Raw genomic sequence first — 26,695 nt, forward strand, 5'->3', positions numbered from 1 at the left:
GCTAATGTAGATAAAATAACAACTTCTCATTCTCTCCCACATTATAAGTATCATTTTCTAATGATAATTCTAAAATATGCAGTGAAAGGAATCAGTCAGACCATAAAAAATAATTTATGCTGGAAAAGCATGCGGCAGTCTTCTTCTCTTTTTTTGGGTGTGGGGAAAGTCACTCTCTGGTTACCACACTTGAGGAAATTTGCCAGTATATACAAAATTCTTTGCTGGAAAAAAATTTGTTGAATATACACCAGTTACTGGCAAATCAAGCACACATAAATACCACAGTGAGCAGTCATTTCTCGGGTACTCCTGGGCAGAGCTGCATGAACGCATCCAGAGCAGAAGGAAACCCACAGAGGAGACGCTGCTTTTCAGATATACTGCAGCTGCAGGTGACACGGCCCAGAGCCAGGACAAAGACGGGAGGACTGCAGGCAAATTCCTCCTGTGGCCCCCACACAGAGCACTTCCAAGAGCAACGATGGTAAAAAGCAAAGCAAGAGCTCGTCTGTGAATCCAACTGCAGCCGCACATCGGGAGCTGGTAGCTTCACTGCCTTCTCCACCCACTGTCACTAGGCCCTGGCAAAAACGATGACTTCCAGCTGCAACTGGCGCACACTCCAGTGATAATTTAGATGAAGATTGAGACTGAAAAAGCGAAGGGTGGACCTTGTAGTCCTCCTTCTCTTCATTATAAAAAGGATCAGCTGGGCATGGCAGCACATGCCTATAATCCCAGCACTCTGGGAGGCAGAGGTAGGAGAATCACGAGTTTGAGCCCAGCCTGGGCAACTTTGCAAGACCTTATCTCAAAATAAAATACAAAAAAAGGCTGGGGATATAGCTCAGCACAAAGGCCCTGAATTTAACCTGCAGTACAAAAAAAAAAAAATCTCTTCTCCTTCTACCTTTCTTCTGCTCTGCTCTCTCTTCCCTTTCTTCTTTTTTTACATCTAACCTCCAGAGAACTTTGTACACCATGAACAAGTGCTACTTTACCACAAATGATGTTGTATTTCTTTTCCTGATGCCAGAGCATCAAGAAATCTCAAGAACTCAAAGAAGGAAATGATCAGACTCTAATCACAGTGAGTGGAGAAAATTTTTATTGTAACATTATGAGTACGTTTAAGACTAGCAAGCCCTGTGAAGATACACGTATCAGAAGAGGGACAATCACCATAGCGATAAAGCAGCACAGAACGTAAGCATGTGACAGTATCTCCTACAGAACAGGCTGCTTCTCCATAGAAATAGGAATATTCTGATGTATGTGGCAGAGTCCTATTTCTGTCCCGGAAGTAGGCTTCAGGCCATACTGACCACTAAGATCCTTCGGAGTTCACAGCCATGTGTGGCGGTGCCCACTGACAGTCCCAGCCACCAGCGAGGCTGAAGCAGGGACATCGCTTCGGCCCAGGAATTTTAAGCCAGCCTCAGCAACACAGCAAAACCACATATCAAAAGCAAAAATACTTAATAAAAATACGGTACACTAGAAGTATCTATATAATACAAACAAAGGTAATAAATGAACAAAGAGAAACAAAAGACCCAACACTAAACAAAATAATCAATAAAATGTAGACATGAATCTATCATACAAATAACAGCATTACATGGGAACGGAGTACACATTTTGACCAAATGGCAGAAGATGTCACTCTGGATAAATAACATGATCCAACAATGTGCTATCTACAAAAGACGCACTTTAGATTGAAGCCAAGATAGGGTAAAAGCAGGGCTGGGGATTTAGCTCAGCGGCACAGCGCCTGCCTGGCAAGCACAACGTCGTGACTTCGATTCCCGGTACCGGAAAAAAAAAATAGGGTAAAAGCAAAAGAATGGGGAAAAGTGCATGAGGCAAACAATACCCATAAGAGAACTGGAGTAGACAAACAAATATCAAATATGAACAGATTTTCTAAAATTAGTAGAAACAAAGAGGGTCAATTTACAACAACAACAAAAAGCAGTTAACTCACCTGGGAAGCTGTAACAATGGTGAACACATTTGCACTGTGGCAGGCTGAAAAATACACCTTTCCCCTGGAAATTACCAAGTCCAAATCTCTGGACTCTGTAAATGTTACCTTGTTTGGGAAAGGGGCCTTTGCCATGTGATTAAGGACATCAACACAGGAAGAGTATCCCGCATTATCAGGAAGGGCTCCACATGTAATTACATGTACAAGATGGAGGGGTGAGGGAGGGACAGAATGGGAGAGATACAGATAGAGACAGAGACAGAGACAGAACTATAGACGGAAGAGGAGAGCACAGTGCAGTGGGAGGCAGAGGCAGATACTCTCTGGGAGAATGTGATACTGAATTCAGACTTTTGGCCTCTAGAATAATGGCAAGTACATTGCTGTTGTTTTAAAACATCAAATATTTATGAACAATTTGCTACAGCACCACGTACATAATATCTATTTGTATTATATACACATACATAACAGAGCCCAAAAATAAAAGTGAAAACTGACAGAACTGACAATAGTTGGAGACTTTAATATCCTATTAGTGAAAATGGACAGAATTGGGCAGAAATTGGCAAAGAAACAGGCTTGAACGCAATAAACCAACTTGATCCACTGACATCTATGAAATACCCAATAGCAGCCGAATACTCATTCTTCTCAAGAGCACAAAGCATTTTACTGTTTCCACTCAGCTTGTCATGGTTCAATACAGCAACCCTAACTATCTTAGCATCATACATCAGAAAGTCACATGAAAGTCCTTCCTTTCCCCACAGGTTGCAAAACCAGCTCTACTGCACTGGAGGTTGCGTTCTACGTCCCGGCCTGTTTCTAGGTCCTCTATTCACGTCCCTCAGCCTAGTCCTCCTAAATTGCCCAAGCACAACAGCTTTATAGGAATTACGGACATCCAGTAAAGCTTCTCTGCAACCTGCTCTTACTCTCACAGGGGACTGGGGAGATACTGTCTTTCTTCTTTAATACTAGTTTGTTATATTCCAGCAAAGAAACCAAACCTGTTGTTACTTAGACTGGTTTTTATGTTGGACTTATACATCTTCCCACATTCCCTACAAATTTAGATCTGAACCACCACACTGGTTTGGGTGGGGGAGAGATCTGCACTTAAGAATTACTATTTCCAACTGCAGCCGCCATGGCTGTTTACATTCTTGACCATATCATCATCAACGTGGAAAACAGACAGGCAACTAGAAAAGAACAATATGGAAAAAAAAGCACAGTAACTTCTGGCATTTAAATTCTATAAAGGAGAAAAAAAGTGCTGCCCATAAGAGAAAGGTTATTAAATGCCATTTCCTTACATGTTTTCCTCAGAAACATGCAACTCCAAAAATGCAACTAAGCTATTATCACTTAGAACTGTACATTTTCAATTCAAAGGAAAAAGTTACAACAGGAAAAAGCCAGATTGTTAAAAAAAATCTAAAATTATTTGCCATCAGACATTACTATGAAAAGATAACATCTCTTTTAATTTGTTCAAATATCCTCTGATAATCATGGGAAGGGGAATATTTACTCTTTTTATTTTTCTTTATCTTAATTAAGCAACTGTGTCACCATTAGAAATAACAAAGAGGACAGAAGCTATACAAGACACACAAGTGCGATTCTAACTGGTCACCTTGGGACAATTCACCAACTGGGCGCTTTCTCAGCTGCACACGTCACCTCTGGGCCCGGAGAAGGTCTTCATTTCAACAAGTTATCACAAAGGAGGTAGCAGCGGGGCGAGCAGGGTGCCGTCTGTCTTATCCACTGAGCTTAACGCTGCTGTTCCATAGGTAGGTACTCAGTAAGTACACATTAGGTAGACAGACTACTGTGATTATAGTTTGAATAAAGTATGTATCATTTAGCTAAAACAAAATGCTTCACTTGGCCAACTTTTAGAAATAGTCCTATTATTACTGCCCAGAGTGTGATTTTCTTTGCCTCTAGCTCCAGTAAAACTTCAGGGTTATGAGAGGCAATATAGTACACCGACATTATATCATAAGAGATAAATGCAGAGCACTCTTACCTTATGCATTTTTATATTTTTATTTCAAAGTATGAAAATCTGTTTCTCATTTATATTTACAATGTAATATTTGGAATAAAAATGTCCCTCCCTGGCCCAGTTCAGGTAACACAGCCCAATATCAGGAATATCATTAATAATGCCTTGATATTACCCTGATTCCCACTGTTAAGAACAAAGAAAATATAACTTATTTGCTTAAAAAACTACTCAAACTTTGATAAGTTTGCCTTCTAAAAGTGTAAGATATATCTTCTCTCCATATGTCCACCACTTAGCCAATGCAGCAATTAATATTAGGTCATCATTACATGAAGAAAGCTTTGAAGATGGAAATGGTCTGTTCAGACAGGAGTTACAGTCTTCTGATACAGATGGAAAATGCAATAGTACTGGGTCCCCCACAGAATCATGCCTCTAAAAGTACCCTATCCCTTGAACTGATATTTGGCAACCAAACACTTTAAAAAGACATGCTAAGCATCTTCAATTGAGTGTGTCGGTTAATTAATTCCGAGCTCCTCTTCTACCAACAGAGTACGGTACAATCTGTTATTATTCACTGCCCCATACATCATCTGTTCTTAGCGCGGGTTTGTCCCAAGAAGAGAGACAGCTGCAACACTATATCCCTGTTCAACCTGAGGACCATCTGACTTTAATTGTAACACACAGCTTGATGTGGCTCTGGCCACGAGAAGCCAAAGCATCGTCTGTAATAATCTGGAAAAGCAGAAACCTGCCAACAGAGGGCTGGAATCAGGGACTTGTGCTGTCTGGCTGCCTGACGGGCTGCAGGAAATATGATTAATGAGTAAGGTATAATGATATCAGGAACCCGATTAGCACCACAAAAAGGTCACAGATCAAAGTAGTATGCATTTCATGAGCTACAATCATTGCATAAAATCTGTGGACTTGAAGGGGAAAAGCAAGCAGAGGAGGGGGATAAAACCCTTATGTGATAACATGCTAACAGATACATAAAACACCACACTAACCATTTAGCCACTGATAGGAAGCTAAAAGGAAATTATAAGATGTATCAATGTGGACCGTATTGTGGAAAGCTTTGTTTATCATAGGTGTATGATAAACAGTTTTGGATGACTAAATGAGTTATTAAATTCTTTCATAATGACATATGTGAAACTAAGCATATTTCCTAATTATGAGTTACAATGATAAAATACAAATATCCAAATCTAAACTACATTTGCACTTGATTTGAAGTGAATTTTTATGCAGTTCTGTTTGAGAATGTGAACTGACTCTGAGCTTAGAGTATAAAGGCATCTATAAAATTCACTGGCGTAGGAATCACTGGGAAAATGAGTAAGTCAGGTCTAACAATGGGTTATAATAAATCCACAGTTAATACTGTAAAATGCCATTTTGTATACTATTTCAAAGTCCTGTCTGAGTTTAGAGCATTGGCAACCAAAATCCAAATCTGACCAGAAAACATTTTGGTAAACTGTAATGTTCTTTTTGTTGGTGTTCTTAGAATACCCATCAAAAACAGACCTGGCTCTTCCACAGAGAAAACTGGGGCAAAGATGGAGCTATTCTTAGTAGACCAACTGACCATAACAAAATTTCCTTAATTGTCAAATTATAGGTGAAAAAAATAGAAATATAACTTATTCAAATGTTTCTTAGATCTCCTTTAAAATGAAATAAAACTAACAAACCTCTTGGTACTTCTAGTAATACTAATTATGGTGATGATTAATAAAGACTTGGTTCCATTGAGACTTAAATTTTTATTTATGTTTTGAGAGGTTGTGGGGATTGAACCCAAGGCCTCATGCATGCTAGTGAGCATTCTACCACGGAGCTATATCCCCAGTCTGACACGTCTGAGAAAAAAAGTGCTTCAATAATAACCGGTACATAGTTTTATTTTTTTCTTATAAACATACCTGAAGAATAGAGATGATACTTCTTATATTTCATACAGTACATAAATACAATTTTATATCTAATATTCAATTGAAACTTTTTTAATGTCCTGGAGGTCAAACTCAGGGCCTTAGGCATGCTAAGTTAACTTTACCATAGAACTGCATCTCCAGCCCCCCCACCATTTTTTAAGGAAATGATGAATCATAAGATATCATTAAAAAAAGAACAAAGACACAGACTAGCTGAAAAGTATTTGCAAAGCCCATGTTGGATAGAAGTCTTATATGAAGAATATATAAAGAATGACTGCAATTCAATAAAAAAAAATCCAGTTTAAAAATAAGTAAGGCAATTTGTATAGTTCACTGCATAACATATGTGAGTAGCAGATAGGTCTATAAACAAAAAGGCCAATATTACTCATCATTAGAGTTGTGTAAATTAAATTAACTGACCTACTAGAATGACTAAAATAACTAAAATTAAGAATATCAAGTTTCCGCTGGGCGTGGTGGTGCACGCCTGTAATCCTAGCACTTGGGAGGCTGAGGCAGGAGGATCACTGAGAGTTCAAACCAGCCTACAAAGTGAGCTCAAGGTCAGCCTGAACTGTATATATAGCAAGACCCTGTCTCAAAAAGACAAAAAAAAGAATATCAGGTCTTTCTAAGCACACTGGTGATGTGAAGACAAAATGGCATTCACAGTGAACATATTCTTATTATATAACCCGAGAATTCCCCTCAGGTGATCTACCTGATAAAAGTGAAGAAAGGTTTACGCTAAGACTCACACACAAATATTCCTAACACTGTTCATTAATTAGTAAAAATGGTATACAAGCTATAGTATAGCTACACAACAAAATACTAAGAAAGGAATACAAAGAAATTAAACACTACCATCTCTAGTAACAACACGGATGAATCTCAGGAAGCTAGCTCCAAGAAGCAAGGCAGAAAAGACTGCACGTGATAGGATGTCATTACTACAAATTTGCTGGAAAAGCAAAACTATAAAGAGAGAATCACTGGTTGCCTGGGGCTAGGGATGGGGGCAGAGGCTGATTGTAAAGTGACTAAGAAACTTTTTGGAGCTGAGTTGTATGGATGATTGCACAACTATATGAATCTACTAAATCTACTAAAACATGCTGAATTATACACCTCTAAAAAGTTTGATTTTATGGTTAAGTATACCTCAGTAAGTCTATTTTAAAAGGACAATCACTAAAAGAAAAAATATAGTTAAAAGTACCTTCTATTCACTTTTGCATGCCCCTAGGAAAAACCATACAAGCATGGACAATAATCATTTAAAAGTTTGACATCTCCTTCAGTATCTTTCAAAGCTAAGCTTTGTCTTGAGTTCTCATTTTAATCACAGTAACATAGTGAAAAGTCTTCAAAAATGCTTAGAATAAAAGTAAATACAGGTAAAATGCTACGTATATCTATAGATATATATACACACATATATAGAGAGAGATGTGTATATATATATATATAGTAACAGTATGATACAATACTAGGTATCTGAGCACCTCACTTACCAGAGAACATGCTTAATATTTCACCCACAAAAATTACAATTTTTACTCATTAGTCCAATATTACAAATGAAGAAATCATGCTTCACAAAGGTTAGACTGCCCAGGAACCCATAATCAACAATGGGATCGATTCATGCTGGGAAATCTGGCCTACTTCCAAGCCTACACCCTTTCCACTCCCCTACTTTGCTTCCAGTATGCATACATGTGACATTTCTGAAACAATGAGATGAATGTAAGAACTAGACGGTAAAATCAGAATGCTATAGTATGAAAGTATAGTTTGAAAGGTAAGGGATGCCACCAAGAAAAACCAAAGTGCTGATTTTCCCCTTGTTTAATTATAAATAAAAACACAATACAATTGGAATTTTATATGATAAAGGGACTACTTTTAAACTGAGAATATAGCTCCCTCCTTCCTAACTTTTATGAAACTTCAGAAGCAAAAAAGAAGTTATCTTACTTTCTCGGAAAGTAGAACACAGCCCAAATAGCAGAGGATCTTAAAGATGATACATTAAAGATGATGCTAAGGAAGTGTGTGTAAATTACATGAAGCCAGAGGCTTTTAAGTTTTCACTTTCTAAATATGTGAAGATTTTTGCCAAAAAACAGATATAAGATATAATTTGAAGATATCTTTGTTACCAAAATATATGAGGACCTTCTTCTAACCTGGAATATAAGATTATGCCCTTTTCTTGGCAACAGAAACTCATACTTGAAAAGGCAAATAATTCTAGTTTCATGTATACTTTTCCCTGGAAATTTTGAATTATGTATGATGGTAACCTAAATTCTGCATAAAAGAATAAAATAAGCCATTATACCTTCCAAGTCAATAAAATTTTATAAAGTAGGTATGGCAGTGAAGCACTGTGCCATTTTGGGTTACTCCTATCCAGTGCAGCTTCGTACGCAGGAGCAAGAGTCAACGATTGAACACCAACAAATGAGCGATGCACTGAGAGCAAGTTCAGTCTCTTACCAGTCTGTTTATGCGAACAAATTCTTCTGAGCTTTTGGCCCAAGGAGGAAGTTCAACATCAGACACTACTGTCCCATCATCCATCACTCCAAGATTATAATTATTGAAGTTGACAAACATCTCAGGAAGATAATAAAATTCAGGAATCAGCTCCTATATAACAATAAAAGATGATGTTACACAATAAAATATGGGACACTAGATACTTGTAAGTGGGCCTAATCACTATTACGATGCAGAATAACAAAATCAATACAGGGAATTTTTTTCATGTCATAGCCCTATCATAGTATTTATATTAAAGTAAACAGATTCTATCTAACCAAAGTTAAAGAACATCTAATGTTTTACATATATAAACATAGGCTTCCTTCAAGATATGTTTCATATCATCAAAACTATTAAATACCAATATTTGAGGAATAACAGATTTGACAAGACATACACAAAGATCACGCTGTACCAATAGCCTAAACTAGATTTTAAAATACAACATATAGAATTTTTTCCAGAAAAAAACCACCCAAAATATTTAGAAGCATTAAAATGCTACTATCTTGGTCTTTTCATCAACCAGGAAAGTGACTCATTATATTTTAGCTACAGTGTCTAACAGTATACTTTCCTCACATTTCAAAACATTTATGTGTAGTTTTAGGATACTAATTCTGATAAAGATCAAAATTGATAGTTTAAAAAATGATCTGCATAAGAAACAGTAAGTTAAATATGATTTTAATAATGATTCTTTAGTAGGACATTTAATAAGCAGAAAAATGCAGCCCATTAGGCTTTTGTGTGCATTAAGCCCCATATATAACTAATTCAGAGACTTGCAGATCAGACTTGAAATCCCGTCTTGACATGGGTCAGTGGCTCAGTGGTCTTTCAGATACCCCCTTAGGGCCAGCTACGGCAGGCCTGGATTTCCAAACAGTTGAGTAAAATAGGGAGGTCATCAGATTTTGGACAAGGTCAGTATGAACTTGCCAGAGCAGAGAAAAAAGATCCAGCAGGAATTAAGCTATTATCACTTCCATCACCCGTGTGAAATGTTGCTTGTCTTTGAATTGTACATCTTCTGTTTACAATCACAATAATTAACCAAGCAGGTTAAAAATGAGCTTGTCCTCCAAACAACCACCTGATCATTAGATTTTAAAAACGTTTAAATTAAAGGAAGAACCCTGCTGAAAGTTTAGCAATAAATGAAATTAGACAGTGTTTGCATGAAGGTTACACAGTAAATATCTTACCAAGAATTCGCTAACTTTAAAGCCCATGTCCTTAATCAGCAAATATACATGGGTTCTACTTAAACAACAAAGTACTAAACATTTAAAATAAGTTTTAAATATATATTCCAAATGATTTTAAAAAAGAAAAAATTCTAAGTAACAGACATTTGGTTCTCTCATAATATGAAAACATCAGCTTTCCTGAAAATAAAAACACTGCGTATAATGTACGTAATTATCATATCACTAGAATACAAAAAAGAATTCACAAAAAATACGGTAGAATTATTTACATCAATAAGATGATACTTTATAACTTTCTACTACTAATTGGCTGAAGCGTGCATTCAATAAGTGCCAAGACAGGAATTTGACAAAAATGTATTTCCACCCCACCTCCCTAGTGCTATTAAAGAGCAAGGTTACTGTGAGGGTCGTGTTTTACAATAAAAAGGGAGGAGCATGCTCTCTGTGTTTACCCAAAATCAAAAGTAGTATTTGTTTGAATTAAATTTCAATAATGCTCATCTACCTGACCTCCTATCATGACTGGTACATGCAGTCTTCCCTTTTCGCCTTCACGTTCCTGGGTAATAACTCTACTATATACAAAACAACAACTATCATAGCTAAATTTTAGGTGGTACATTCTTCTGAGTTTTAAAATCTAAAGATCGTGATTTCTAGTGTGTATCAGAGATATGCATTACATACTAAAAATACACCCTCCAACGTGCTCTTGACTGAAACCACTTCTAGAAAACAGAATTAGACAAATCACGTTTCACAGCAATTGTCATAAAATGAAGCCTTCAGTCCTTCTAATGTATAGCATCAAAATATAATGATTTTATATATTTTTTCTATATTCTACATCTGCCATTTCATTCAGATTACTCAACCAATTAATAAAAGTGTATTTGCTCAGAAGAGAAAGGTTTTCTATTGGTCTTTTGTAAGTTCTAAATTCAATTAACAAATATATTTTAATTAAACATACAAACTTCTTATAAATTTAAATTATGTTGTTACTCTAATGTTAACATCTCTCCCTAAATATAAATTTACTTAATTTATCTAAAAATTAAATAGAGCAATAATACATATAAAATAAAGAAGAAATTTTGGGTAAATGAAATGAAGAAAGTAATTTAAAAACTGTAAGTCTTTCTGGACCTTGATAAGCTTTTAGTTATATCATTTCTAGCATGCTTGGAGGGAAGTAATACCTCATCATTTTCACAGAAATTGATTGATATGAACTTGTGTCTTGCTGTCTTCATTTGTTTATTTCTTTTACCTCCTATGCCCTACCCCTTCAATTTTGAGGGCAGTCAAGCATTTCCCTCCTCAAGAACGTCTGCAGAGTCCAGAGGGGAGGCCTCCAAGAGGCCTCGTCCTTTTCTGTCTTTTGTAAAAATCTAAGTGACCAGAAGAGATTTGTGTGAAGTGTCCAGGAGAAGAGGTCTCAAAAGGTAACATTTTAATTTTATTTTATGTGCTGAGAACTGAGCTTAGGGGTTCACATGTGCCAACCATAGGCTCTACCTCTGAACCATGCCCCCAGCCTCCAAAAGGTATTTTAGAGGAAAGCCTAAAAATGAGGAATTAGATTTTCCCCAAGATTAGGGAGGTAAATTTCTCAAAATCTGTATTAGCTTTCTTCAGCCTGGACAGTGAAGGGAAGACAATGGATGGAGGGGTTAGGCTGGGACGCAGGGAATGGGGAGGGTGAGCGGCATCTCTACGTGCAGCGCTTTGGGTGAAGTACAGCTAATGCAGCCCGGAGGAAACGGAGTTTGGTAGGTGGTGTGAGTCTGGGCTGGATTTCAGCTCCTGTTCAGTCTGGGAGACAAGTGTCCTTTCACAAAGGACAGTCTGCCTACTGCATCTGGTCGCCCCATTCATGCATGGTGCCTACGGAAACTAAGCACCAGGGCTTTTCGCAGCATCAAATATTTCCTCACCCCAGGTGTATCAGCAGAGCTCCTTCTTCTAAAAGACAGTGGATCTTAGACAATGAGGTATATAACTAATAAGCATGGATTAAAGATGTGAAGGCCAATTTTCTAGGCACTATCTAAAGCATGGCTTCTCATTCAAGCCCTGAGAAGATAAGGTCTTTGCCCTTCCAAACTCATGATGACCACTTTTTCCCACCCGTCTAATACAAATTAAGGACTGAATTCAAATTGGAATGTTTTGTGTACACTTGGGTTGATGGTTATAATTTTATGCAATTTCAATAAAGATAAAAAGTTACCAATATATTACCTGATAATATTTCTCTGTGAAATAAAATGGCAGGAAGAATTCAATATGGAGAAATATGAATAGAATATAAATGTTACCTTTGTTACAGACTAGATTTTGTAAGACCACCTTTTTAACTACTTCTGTAAGTATTAGGTAGCGATTAAGGTGACGTGGGGAGGGGAGAGGACAGGCGGTGGCTCTGGAATGGCATGGAGAACTTGAGAGTCTGGCTGCCATTGTCCTCCTTGGGCCAGGACCTCTTTCCAGAGTGTGCTGGACATAGGCGATTTAGGGCTTTGGAAAGAGGGCTACTGGGGTTGGCTTGCCCCCACGCTGTTTCCCTGCAAAGACAGTTTCAGTCTTTCCTTTAGCTATCAGGGTTTGAGCTGTATTTTCTTCCTGGGTCCATTGTGTGTCGCACTGTGCACGATCCATGCAGCAATCTTCGCAGGGTGCGATGAGACAGAGGGCGGGGAACGGAGATGTCTGAGGAGATGTCTGAGGTATGGGCTTCACCCACAGGACACGCTGAAGAGCTAATGAAAACTTCAGCTTCACAACTACCATGGAGGACTACAGCATTTCAATGCTGAATCTGAATCACTTCCCTTACTGATTTATTATTGTATTCTGAGAGTTTTAATTAAAAAAAAAAGGTGATGTAATACATCATTCCACAAAATAATTCGGTTCTTAACTCTTTGCAAAGAACTATGTTAGGGTCTCAGGTAAAAAACATGAAGTATTTATTTCTCCAGTATAGAACACAGATCTAAGTAAGAAAGAATGAAAGGGTACATCTATCAAAACAAAACAAGTTGTAGAAACAATCAAACCAAAGAGTTCAAAAGACAGATGATGCCTAGAAGTTCACATGATGAGAGAAAGCTTGGGGAAAGCACACAATACGCAGCACTTCCTTAACAAGGAACTCCAACCTGGCTTTGAACTCTATGTTGTCTGTATCATCCTCTAAACGAAGGCCCACGAGGTGGACAACTCTACGTCTCTGTTCACCACCTCACTTCAAGTCCAGCCGCGGTGTGGGGCACACCTTATGCTCTGAGTAAAAACTGAGTGATCGACTGAGGGGTGGTAAACAGAAGAGAGCAAGGACAAAAACAGACTTGACAACTGAAATGTGCATATCATTTGAGGGACAGAGAGTAACATGCACGTATCATTTGCTTCTAATGATCAATGAAGAAAAATTTAAATGCTTTAGAGGTGCTTTAGACACAAGGCAGAAGATAAAATTAGAGTAGTAGGTAGGATAGGATCAAAGTGTGAAATGCCTCAAATGCCCCGCTTCAAAGCCTTAGACTTTATCCTATAAGAAAAAAAAAATCCATGGGGGAACTTTAAAAACATGAATATGAATTTAAAATAGCACAAATATCTCCAAGAAGTTAAGCATAAAGAGCTATTATATATATATAAAAGATAAAGGACATCATCAAATAAGTATTATTAAATTAGTATGGGACAGAGCATATATACCTAAAACATTTTAATCTCATTACAAGGAAACATGCATAAGTACATCAGTTTATGGGAGTTGAATCCTCTCAATATGGGATAAACATGCTAAACTCAACTGAGGTACACCAATATGTAAGAAAAGACACACACACACACACACACACAGCCAAAATTTTACTGTAGATAACAATGACATACAAGTTATGCAGAATTCCATTTTAACATTAACAGCATCTAAGAACAATGCCTTGGTGTAATACCAAATATTCCAGTTCAAAATGATCTCCTTTGACAGATGATATTTAGTAACAGAGTCAAAGATTATGTCTTTCTAATACTTCTAATGCACATTTACAAAGTATGTTTTATATTCATCAGAACAGAACATTCAGCTCTGGATAAAAAACACATGTTCAGCAATTCTTTAAAACATCAGTGGAAAATGGTAAGTAAACAACACTGACAGGAGACAGATATAGTCACAATCCATACTTTCTCCTGGCTTGGCGACAATAATTTTAATCGCTATCAGTTAATTAGGCAGACGGGTTTTAGAGGCAAGTGACACAGTCAAAATACAGTGTACCATCTCCTAAAATAAAAATCTCCAAGGTTCAACCAGAGGTTACACCACAGTTCAGGATAAGCCCGTTGCTTTGATCACAAATCCCAAGGCTTTCACGGCATAATGACAAGGATTGGTTGTGACCACACATATGCTTTAGTTTTCTTCATTAAGGTATGATCCCCAGTGATATGAATGGCTTTGCTGCCAGGCTGTGTGAGTCTCCTCCTGTGAGTCACCAATTCTGTTCACTGAACTAAAACCCTCACTGTGTCTCGGAAAACATGCCGCATTGTAATCTGCCATCCTAAAGATACAGGATAATCACAACCAAAAGAAAAACAAAGATGCTAGCTACTTCAGATGTGTTAAATATATACTTTCCCCTTACTAAAATATGAAATCCTCAGGTATAATTACAATACCAAGGTCACTATTTGAAGGTGTATTGTGTTGGGGGCGTTGATGGTAAAAAAGATGTGAAGGCAGAATTCTGGCTTTCTACCACTGGAAAAATTGATGTATTTTACAAAAAAGAAAAAAAGAAAAAAGAACCAAATCCCAAACAAACTTTCCAATGAACAATACAGACTGGATGAACAATGTGTTATGGGAAAACACATGTGTGCTGGAATAACTTGCAAGTCTTAATTTTGTTAGCCCCAAAATTACAAAAGGTTTTTAAAAACTTACTAAAGTCAATTACAGTGAATATATTTGAAATAGTTATTTTAAATGAAAAACATATCTGAAAGTTTTCAAATTGATGTTTTCACTTATTGTCTCATTTCATAGACAAGATGTTTTCTTTGTAAACAAGATGCTACTTTTTCCTTTAGTAAAAGAAAAACATAACAATTTTTAAATTGGAGAAGAAAAAATAATCTATCCTTCTAAACAGACCCAAATAAATATTGTGTGGTTTTCAGTATTCTAAAACTGCTGTTTCAAATATATTAAAATAATGGAAAATCATAGATCACAAATCAATGGGTAATCCATTTCAATGTAATATGGTGGAAAGAATAATTGGGTTTGAGTCTTGTCTACTCAATTTACTCTCACATATCCTGAAATTAATTTAATTTTTGTGACCTTGTACTCACCTCAATTGCCTTTTCTAAAACACAGGGCTGTTGTAAGGCTCATGCAAGATAGCACAGAATTCTGTATCCACATATTATTATCATTAATAAAACTGCTTACAAAAAGCCCAAATTTCTAATTCACCTTGCCAAATTCTTAAAGCTAAGAGATCATTCATCACTGAATTATGCCCATTTATAAATGCTTTTAACATAATCATAAGACTAGTTAATAAGTGAAATTGAAAAAATAAATATGCCTCAGATAATCTCAGATACAAATATCTGAGATTAATAAATCCTATTAAGTCAGCATCCCATTTAAAAATGAATTTATTATTTTTTAATAGCCTAACATTTTTATGACAAATTCCCTCAATAATTGATAGTTCTCTCCTGCTTTCAACACATCTTTCATTTCCATACTTGGACTACTCGTTATCTTCATTCTGTCTTTTGCTACTGAAGTTTCCTAACTTAAATGCAACTGTCATTTGGAAAGAGATCATCAGCAATAATAGAAACAAATGGTAAATTATATCTTCCATATGGAAAGGCACAACCAAAAAGTCCATCTTAAATCCCTTAAGGAACAAGTTGTAAATAAATGTATTATGTATGTATGTATGTAAGTAGATGAATATATGAGTATGTGAATACGGGGGAGAATGGTCTCTATCAGTATCTACGAATGTGTTGTTGATCAGTCTACATTCTCTAGCCGAGCAAAAAACATTAAAAAAAAATAAGACCACTAATCATAAAGCAAGTCATATGTTACATATATCTACATTGTTATAATTCAAGAAAATGAGAATATTTTCTAAATGCCATAATAGTATCTTTCTTAAAGGATCTTTTTGTTCTACACAGCAGGAACACCAGAAGAAAATATTCAGCGTTTATAAGTAACTTTTATCAACAAAACAATGCCTCACTGAAGACAAAAGAGTACAAACTTCAATACTAAAAAAAAACCCCTTTCGGGTTCGCCATTTAACCTCCTAATACTTGAAAGAGTAAAAGGCTAAGGAGGTGTGAGTAAATCAACAAGTCCGTAAGTTATGCATAATGTATAAAAAAAAGATGAAGAGACACAGTTCAGTTAGGGTGTGTTTTACAGTGTTAAGAGAGGTGAGAGCTCAAGCTCACTACTACCTGGATGTGTGACCGAAACAGAAAGACTTATGGACAAAAGGACCTGGGAGAATATAAAAAAGGGGAGGGAGGGAAGGACTGCATAAGCCAGAAGTGTACGAATGATGCATGAACAAGAAGATTTTACTTTAAATTATTTTAGCATTAAAAAAATTCTAAATTACTAAAAAGTATGTCTCAACTAAGAAAATAAAACCACATTATCAAAGCTTAAGCTTTCTTAAAAATGCATTAAGAAATGTATTTCCAGAAATTATGTTCTATTAATTGTTACTAAACACTTTCTTGTAAATGGGCCTAACACTAATGCTATTATCATCCATGGCATGGATTAACATAGTGAGAGATGTGCTACTCGTGGGGAAGTGGAACCTAATTTATCTTCACACTGCGGACCCCTGGGATTTCAAAGGTAGCAGAGGGCAAGTCAAAGGTCTCATGTTTTACAAATCTCACAAGACACAAATAAAACTATTCAATGATCACTTCCACCCTCTATTATTATTTAACATATATATGTACAGTTAAAACTCATAAGGGTTAATTTTTACAGCTAAATTAATTCATGTGATATTACTGCATGGTGGTGGTCATGTATGTTAAATTTTTCATTCAGCAATCTCTTAGGATTTAACTGCATTCTATTTACTTAATCGGAAGTACTGAATACACTTTACTGCCCTAATAGTTTCATAACAATACAAATTTTATATTTACCACTACCAATATGCAATTAATTATAAAAGTAGGTTTTTAAATGGAATATCCAAGATATAACCACTCACATTATGTCCAATGTACTTCTTTTGTAAAACTGTAAGAATAAGAACTTCATCTATATGGTTTAAAATGTAGAAAGTGGAATTACTAACAATTCTTGTTGAATTTGTAACTTCCAGCTACTAGCTCTCTTACAGGCAGAAAACCCCACCCTAAAATAAGAAAGTAGTAGCCCCTTTCCACGTGGAGCAAAGATCCATGGGTTTACTTTTATTTCTCCTCAGATCAGCTGCCTTTCCGACTCCTTCACACACAGAAAGTCTGTACACCTGCCTGCTCCTGCAGCCGGCCACACCCACATCCTGGAGAATGACTTCCGGTTCTCCCCCTAGATTCCCAGCCCGCTGAGGTTGCGACCATCCCTTGTTACTGACCCCAGTAGCCTCCTAACATTTCTCAACTCCGGCTCCTGTCCTCTTTCCTTACTATTCCACTACGTAGTACTTCATTCCCATACTACGGCCAAAGGCTGTATTAGGGATATAAAATATCCCTATTTTAAAATAGGGATTATTCTATTTTACTCCTGGCTCAAAAATCCTAAGTGGTTCCTTACTGCCTTTTATAGAGGGTCACTGCAAAATAAAGCCCATGGGCAAACATGGTCTGACACTTGTTTTCAGTAAGTAAAATTTTTTGGAACGCAGTCACACTCACTTGTTTACGTATTGTTCACGGCTGCTTTTGTGCTACAAAGGAAGGGGTCAGCTGTGGTAGGGATCCCATGAATTATAAAGCCTAAAATACTTACTATCTGGTGGTTTACTGAAAACTTTCGTTGCACTGGCCTAAAGAACTAAGCCAAATATTTTGAAACTGTTACTGAAGGTTTTCGTATTAGACCTAATTGCCTATTTTCAGCATTTTCTATAGCTCAACAGCATAAAACTAATTAGCAGACCAACAATCATTCTGCAAGGTATCAAGCATTTTCTACAAACTTTGTTCACATCATTTTTCTTGCTCAGAATACTGATCACTTCACTAAATCATTAATTTAATAGTCAAATGCCTACTCTGTTCCAGGCAAGACTCTAAGCAATGAGGCCAAACCAATGACCAAAGCTGGGCCAAGTTTATCCTTCCACGGAGGTAGTGTTCCAGCGAAATAAAGCATAATAGACCAGTCAATGAGTGTAACACACATATGTCAGACAGTGAGTGACATGAAGAAAAATTAGATCAGGAAGTAAAAGGGCACGAGGTATGAAGGCAACTTTAGGGGAGACACAGAAGGCTTTACTGAGCAGACCTGAAAAGGGTAAAAAATGAGTCCACAAGAATATCTTCAGGAAATGTTTCAAGTGAAAGGAAAATTAAAAGCAAAGGCTTTAAGGTGAGACGATACCTGAAGTACCTGAAGAACACCAAGGAGGCCTTGACTGTCTAGGACAGAATGAACAAAGGAAAAAAAAAGTCAAGAGGTAACAGGGCCAGGCATGGTAACATATACCTGAACTCCCAGCACTCTTGGGAGGCTGAGGCAGAAAGATCCCACACTGAATACCAGTCTGGGAAACTTAGTGAGAGCTAGTTCAAATAAAACAAATAAATAAATAGGGCTGGAGATGTAGCTCACACTGAAGACCTTGGGTTCAATCCTCAGTATCATGATAAACAAACAAACAAACAAACAAACAAGAGGTAGGATTTTGGAGCAGATTTAGGATATACTGCATCTCAAATTTTTATTTATTTATTTATTTATTTATTTGGTTTTTCTCCGGTACCGGGAACCGAACTTACGAACTTGCGCTTGCCAGGCAGGCGCTTTGCCGCTGAGCTAAATCCCCAGCCCCTGCATCTCAAATTTTAATGACTTCACCTTCTACTCTCAATGGAAAACCATTTACTAACAGGAAAAGACTATGAGGGAAGCAATTTGAAAGAAAGGAGATCAAGAATTTGGCTTTAAAAATGGGCAACTGAAATGAATAGATACTTTTCAGAAGAAGATCAAATGGTCAATAAATACACGAAAGGTATGTTCAATATCACTGGCCATGAGAGAAATGCAAATTAAAACAACACTGACACTCTGCCTTACTCCAGAAGGAATGGTATTCAACAGGAAAAGAAATAATAAACGCTAATCAGACTGCAGTGGGGAGGGCTTAGCTGTAAATTGTTGGGAGGAAACATAAGCTAGCACAATCACTATGGAAATCAGTATGGATATTTCTCAAAAAACTAAAAGTAAAAATTCTATTCAACCCAGCTATTCGCCTTCTGGGTATCTTCCTATTAAAACATCACATTACCCTGACACATGCATGCTCCTGTTTATAGCAGCACAACTCGGGAAGAGCTTAATCTTGGAAGTGGCCTATTTGTTCATCAGCAGATAACAGAATAAAGAAAATGTGGTACATATACAAAATGGAGTATTATTCTGCTATAAAGAAGGATAAGTTTGAATCATTTGTAGGAAAGTGGGCGCATCTTCAAATCATAACATTAAGTAAAATAAAATCAGACACACAAGCATAAACATCATATGGTTCCTCATATATGAGAAATTCAAAGTAAAAATCATTCAAAAAGCAAAATAAAAGATAATACAAAATAGGGAGAAGGGCAATTAGAAATGGAGGAAGTCGGGAGGAAGCGAAGAACGAGGGAATGTCAGGAGAACTGAGATGTGCTATGTGTACATACCCGCACCCCATCATGACTGTAACCAGTGTGCAGCAAACACGTGCTAACAAACGCTGAAAACGATCTGAACCACAGCATGGTGTTTTCCCACAGCTTAGCCTGTCTTCGTGGGAAGAAAAGCGCAACTACATCTAAAAGCTTAATGGGGTTCTGCCGGGTGCTACTTCCAAGCAGAGAGGCTGTGAGCAGAAGAAAAAAAATTTGGTTTTGAACATGTTACAATTATGACACAATTTATGTATCCAAAAGGAAGTGTTGAGGAGGGAGTCAGATATCAGAAGGAATGTACAGGCTAGAGACATAAATTTGGGAGATTTATTAAACTCCCCTGCATGCTTAAAGATAGAGCTCAAAAAACCACTCTATGAAGTCATTGCAGCCCTCCTCCTCCAGCCATGATTTCATTTTGTTTATATCTTATTATAGCACTTGTCAGAGTGGAACTCGTGGTTAAAAATAGTATTATATACCTGTCTTCCTCATCTAGAGAGATAGGTGAAGTAAGAACTGTGTTTATTGCAGCATTTCAACACCAACTGCTTCCTATTAGGTATTACATAAGGTGAACAATCAATGAAGCCTAGCTTAGCTAAATGTGTTTTGGGGGATTTAAGTTCTCAGAAAAAGCCAAATGTCTGTGTGCTGGCAAAACGTGCCCTTTATTCTGTGTTCTCCAAATCAAATGTAATCTCCCTCTTCCTCTCTCATCTTAAAAATCAATCACCAAATCCTAACAGTCACCTTCTACATATGTGTGAACGTATGCACATTGGTGTAGCCCCATCGCCACCACTGTTTAAGCCTTCACTGTCTTTTGCCTAATTACGTTAACTTCTTGTCACCTGCACCCACTTTTGTCCATACCTTAACACACCTCTCAGCACTGACCGCAGTTATCTTTCAAAACCACAAAATTTGTTCACGCCACTCTTGCTACAAACCCAGGCAGCGTCTCCCAACTGCTGGATGGCAGGACACACTCCAACCTCCTACCAAAGGAGAGGGCTCCTCATACTTGGCTTCAGGTTCCTCCTTGCTCTCCCTTCTCTTCATTCCAGAACACAGTATCCATCTATTATGCTCAGTTGCTGGGGTTTTTAAATTATTATTGTCAGATTCTCTTCTAGTGCAAAAAGCCCACCGAAGGCCACAGAGTTGTGCTACATTTGACCCTGGGTCACAACCAGGGCCTGATGGTGGATCAACTAAAAAAAGCTTTTTAAAAGTAACTGCTCTCTTAAGAATGCCTCTAAACTTTTTACTCTAAATTTGCCCTAAGCATAGGTTATATTTCAGTAGTAAATTATCATAATAAATTTTAAGCTTCAGGTAAATTATGACTCTTCAATAATCTCCAGTATAGATCCATGTACTATTCTCACTATTCGAGTTATGAACCAAGGTACCATTTAAACTCCTCCTACTCTCTAATCCTGATCTTTAATCATTTCCATAGGAATTAAAATGCTTATACTGCAGCAAGTCACTCTGACTTAAATAGTAGACTGAATTTACTGACTGGGTCCCTGAAAGAAAGACTGCCCCAAGAAAAGGGTAAAAATCAGGCACAATGAACTGCTTAAAATAGCTTCTCCATTTGCCCAATATTTAGATGTGATTGTCTAGTGACACTCATTTAAGCTTTGAGTCTGTGATTTGTTCCACAGAATACAACCATAATAATTCAAAGTTACAGCTGAAGAGAGTTATCTATTGTGAACCTTAGTTTCTAAATTTGAGTGAATCTTTAAGACTGGAAGTAGACTCTACCAGGCATTTATCAGCATCACTATCAACATCACCTTTATTGTTGTTAATGCTGTTGTTATTTTGTGGTACTGGGGACTACACCCAGGGCCTCACATCTGCTAGGTAAGTACCCTATGTAGAGCTACATACCCAGTCCTTTCCTGAAGATTTTGTAAGATCACAGCAGAGATACTCCAAACCAACTTTAACACTTTCTTTTTCAGTTCTCAAGACTACATGCTAAAGGCACTATTTTCCAGCTCATATGTAGATCAAGTACACACCAGAAACACTGTTGCTCAAACGGGATGCAGACACCCTTCAGAAGCTGTCTCCTGGGGCGGTTCTAGGTCTGTCCCGCCGGGCACAGAGGCCACCAGCAAGGGGTGACCGAACACGTGAACTGCGCCTGGTCTGAAGAGATGTGTTGGAAATGGAAAACACCTCATTACTTTATTTTGATTATATGTCAAAATACTACTTTTAAATAAGTTAAATTCATTATTAAAATTACTTTCATGTGGTTCTTTTGACTTTTCAAAACGTGACTACACAAAAGTTTAAAATTATATAGGTAGCTTATATTTGTCGTTTGCGCCATATTTCTATTGGATGGTGCCTACTTAAAGAACCAGTCTGAACGGTTTCTTCAGGCAGAACGAAAGGTATCACTAAAAGGTTAGATCTCAAATTGAATGCACAAAAACAAGTGATCTCAAAAACTTTTGAAAGCGGTAACTCATGCTAAAATTGACAGACTGCTTCAGTGAAACCTAATGAGGAATCTTTCTTCTCTGAAATAAAAAAATTAAAATTTAATTCATATTTTACATAAATAACCTTTTATTTTAAAAACTAACATTCTCCAAGTATTGGCTGAATGTGATAAATAAGTATTCTAAAATACTGTTCTAAATTCTTCCTTACTAAAAAAGCATAGAAAGGTTATGTTCTTATTTTTTCTTTATTGGAAAAAAAGTAAGTAATTCCTCTATGTATCCCAGCTTCATTTTTATAAAATGCCACAAAAATATTTTAGTACTATATACTATATCAATCAGCGCGGCACACCTTAGAATCCACTCAGTGAAGTAATTTCTACTACTCCGTCTTCACTCTGAACTACCCTCCCTATTGTTCAAGACTGTTGTTAGTGTTTGCAGAAATTCCAGTAAGACGTGCAAAAATACAGATAAGACTGTAAGGATGCACTTGAAATACAATGTTATATGTGACTTCATTTACATTCATATACTATTTTAATATTTATATTTATTCTTATTGTATTATAATAATTTTAAATATGCTTTCTCAAATATTAAAATGCAAAACTTCAAAAAGAAGCAGGAAAAAATTTAAAAAATGAGACATGATCAAATCTCTCAGTCTTAGAAGGATAAACTATCAGGAATCTATTTAAAGGGTACATATATGCTACATATGTAGCCATACATCACATAATTTTCAAAATATTTGAAAGCCTAAGTTGTAGTGCTCCAGTTAACTGGTTATCAACACAGGAAGTGGTAGGAATTTATTAATGCCTGACACCCCGTCCTGCTGTGGATTTGGGGTTGAGAGGCGTGGAGAAGGAGAATATAGATATTGGTTAGAAGAGTAAGTATGTTTCAGTAAAGTTAGTCCTGAAGATAATTTCTGAACATAATGAAATTACATTTAACAATTCAGCTATATTTCATGCTCCAATGACCTTGACACCTCAAATTTTAATTTCTTTTACATTAAAAAAAACCAGCTTTTCCCTAAAACTGGATATGGTGCTGTGTACTCGTGGTCCCAGGTACTCAGGAAGCTGAGGCAGGAGGATCACTTGGGCTCAAGAACTCCAGGCTACAACACACAATAGAGTGACACTCTGTTTCAAAAACAAAACAGAAATACCCCTTTCCCTTACCCTTGTATGCTACTTCTTCATAAGTACCCTAAATAATGCTGCTACAAAGCTAGAAATCACAACAGCACAATAACAAGGGCTGAAATTCTAGTATTTCTCTAGTAATAGAGTCTGTTATTAAATACTGGGGCACTCAAAGGGAAAAGCAATGCATTTGAGTCCTTATTACTGGTGAAGGGAAAATTGAAAATCGTGTTGTTTTTCATGTTTCCATCATTTGTTTGGATTTCTTTTTTTGCTTTTAAACATGGAGTATTGAAGGGAACTGTTTTTGTGTACAGTATCTATATCTCATTATTACTTCTCAAGAGTTAAAAGAATCTTGAGATGAGGTAGAATTCAACAAGGATTAGTAAATCTCAACCATTCTTATTTACTTTTGTCTAATTATCTATTTCAAAGTTATCTATTAATCTCTTAATTTGAGGGAGGGTGTTGAACCCAGAGCCTTAGTACTGAGCTATAGCCCCAGCCCTTTTTTGTTTTTATTTTTAGACAGGTCTCAGTAAGTAGTTAAGTTGTCCAGGCTGGACTCAGATTTGTAATCTCTCTCCCTCAGACTTCCAGTATTGGGATTACAAGCAATTCCATTTAAAAAATTATTATAATTATTGATGTATTATTAATTGTACAAAATAATGAGTTTCTCTGTGATGCTGCCATACGTACAAATAAGGTTCTCTGTACTAATGATTCTTAAAGAGCATGACACATTATCCTAAAAGTACTCTGGAGCATGAAACTTGTAAGATCAAAAAATCCCAAACAGATACTGCAACATAAAAAATTTGCATACAATGGAATCTCTTCAGTAGAGTATTATGATATGGGCAATGTTACACTCTACAAATATTAAAATACTTAAATATATTTTAGACATAAAAAATCATACTTAAAGTGAGCAAGGTAATTACTATTATACTGACAATCTTTATAGTGCCCTATGGTAACCTACATGTTAGTAACGTAGTTTTCCCTCTTTCGCACTCTATTATTCTGCTTGGTACTTATTATTTTCTGCCACATAATTATTTATGCATAGGTGACACCCTTTATGCAGCTATAAGAAACTTCGAACCATAGGCACATCTGCTTATACTTAATGGCATCTAACTGCTCCTTGCAGAAAGAGACACTATGACAAGAAATAAATTTTTGTACTGTGCAGCACAGAAGCAAAAGTCTAGTGAGGATTATATTAGCTACTGAACAAAGTTTTCAAGTTCTACAGTCATGAATATGTATAGAGATGAAAGGCTTTTAAATTTTGTTTATTTATTTACTTATTTATAATTTGTGGTGGTGGTAGTGGTGGCGGTGGTAGTGGGGAATTGAACCCAGGCAAGCACGCGACCACTGAGCTCTACCACAAGCGCTAGAAAGGAGAACTTGTTTTCCTTTAGCAATAATGTGATCCTTGACCATGCAGAGTCAGGCATGGATGTAGAACCAACAGTAGGTAAAGATGATTATACTCTGAGTGGAGATATGACTCTCAACGTTTACAGAGAAAAACTGACATTGTTACAGGCAATGATTTGCTGGATAAGATCCCAAAAATACAAGAAACAAAAGCAAAAATTTACAAATAGAATTACACCAAATTTCTGCACAGAAAATGTAACGATCAACAGTCATGAGACAATCTATAGAATGGGAGAGAATATTTGCCAACTATTGATCCAACAGAGGGTTAATCTACAGAATATATAAAGAACTAAAAAACTTAATAAGACAAACAGGAAATACAATTAAAAAATGGTCAAATGATCTGAATAGACACTTCTCAAAAGAAATAATGAGTAGCCAATAAGGGAAAGAAAAAAATGTTCAATATCATTAGCTGTTATAGAAATGTAAATCTAAACTATGTAAGTTATCATGTCACTCCAGTTAGAATGGTAATAATAAAAAAAAAAAAATCCTGATGAGGATGTGAAGAAAAAGATCTGTTGTGAGGAATGCAAATTAGTATATCCCTTACGGAGAACAGCATGGAGGGTCCTCAAAAAAGCAAAAACTAGAATTACCATATGATCCAGCTATCTCCCACTCCCGGGTATACATCCACAGGAGAGGAAGCCAGTACACTAAGGAGGAACTTGCATGTCCATGTTTATTGCAGTACTATTCACTTTAGCTAAGAGATGGGATCAGCCCAGGTGCCCATCAAGAGATGAAGGGATATAGAGAACATGGCACATATACCCAACAGAGAAATATCCAACCATAAAGAATGAAATTCTGTCATTTGCAGACAAATAATGGAACCAAAGCACATTATGTTAAATAAAACCAAGCCAGGTACAGAAAGAGTAGTACTACGTGTTCTCTCTTGCACATAAGCTTAAAAACTGACCTGAAAGTGAAATGGCAATTACTGGAGTATGGGGATAGTGTGTGTCAGGAGAGGGGGCAATAAGAGGGAGGCTGAACCTCATCAATGCATGCTGTACACATGTATGGAAATATCACACTCAGTGCCATTAATATGTACAATTAATATGTTAGCAACCAATGCAGAAATGGGATATTTCTAAATATCTATGTCTGAGATTTTTCTCACAGTACTTTTCACACTACATGTATCTATTGAATTTGGAATTCCACTGAGCACTCTCTTACAGCCTTTATAGCTACATTTCTGTATTTTTCTTTCAACAAAAGATTCCAAAGAGGAGGGAAAAAAATTCTACAACTACAGGCAGGGAAAAGACAAACACTCGGGCTATGGACAGGCAGGTAGAGACAGACACAGAAGAAAAATGAGACAGAAATTCCATATAATGGTTCTTAGCCAAATGTTTAATTAAGGCCTCATCCTCTGAGGCATAGCTTTAGTGAATGAGAGTGTACCAGAGGAGAGCGAGACTGCACATTCATCGAAGGAGGAACAGTGTAAAATGAACCATTTCTATACCTTAATATCAGATGTGTCACGCTGACTGTTTCGCCACGCTCTGGAAACTGATGAAAAAGTTCTATCTGCATGATCAAATTTCCCTCCTTGCAAATTTAGGAAGTAAGTTGTAAAGGGCTCCTACAAAATAAACAATTAAAAAAATCCATATGTTCCCTCATGCATAAAAATATACTTTTATAAGTGTTTACATCTAAATATTCTAGTTACTACTAGGCATTAGCTACTAATGTAAATTAGGACTAGAATGAGAGTTATACTAAATTATTATATTAGTATGCAAAAATTATTTTTGTTTCAGAAGAAATATTTCTAGATACTTCCAAAATTTGGTGTTCATGACACTTTCTGCAGACTTTCTTCCTTGCCAAGAACAAGTTATTAACAACATTCAGACA

At 36.6% G+C, this 26,695-nt stretch overlaps 1 protein-coding gene across 1 annotated transcript in view; it reads right to left on the reverse strand.

Moving 5' to 3' along the window:
* The window catches only part of Lrba (LPS-responsive vesicle trafficking, beach and anchor containing), a gene marked incomplete at its 5' end in the record, with an annotated part of 597,162 nt that overhangs the window by 114,287 nt on the left and 456,180 nt on the right, over window positions 1–26,695 (reverse strand). Inside the window, 2 exon segments of the mRNA XM_013522882.1 lie at window positions 8,492–8,644; window positions 26,298–26,417. Coding sequence (XP_013378336.1) covers window positions 8,492–8,644; window positions 26,298–26,417 — 273 coding nt within the window.

Source organism: Chinchilla lanigera, unplaced genomic scaffold, assembly GCF_000276665.1.
Source record: "Chinchilla lanigera isolate Chin_1 unplaced genomic scaffold, ChiLan1.0 scaffold00070, whole genome shotgun sequence".
Classification (NCBI taxonomy): Eukaryota; Metazoa; Chordata; class Mammalia; order Rodentia; family Chinchillidae; genus Chinchilla; species Chinchilla lanigera.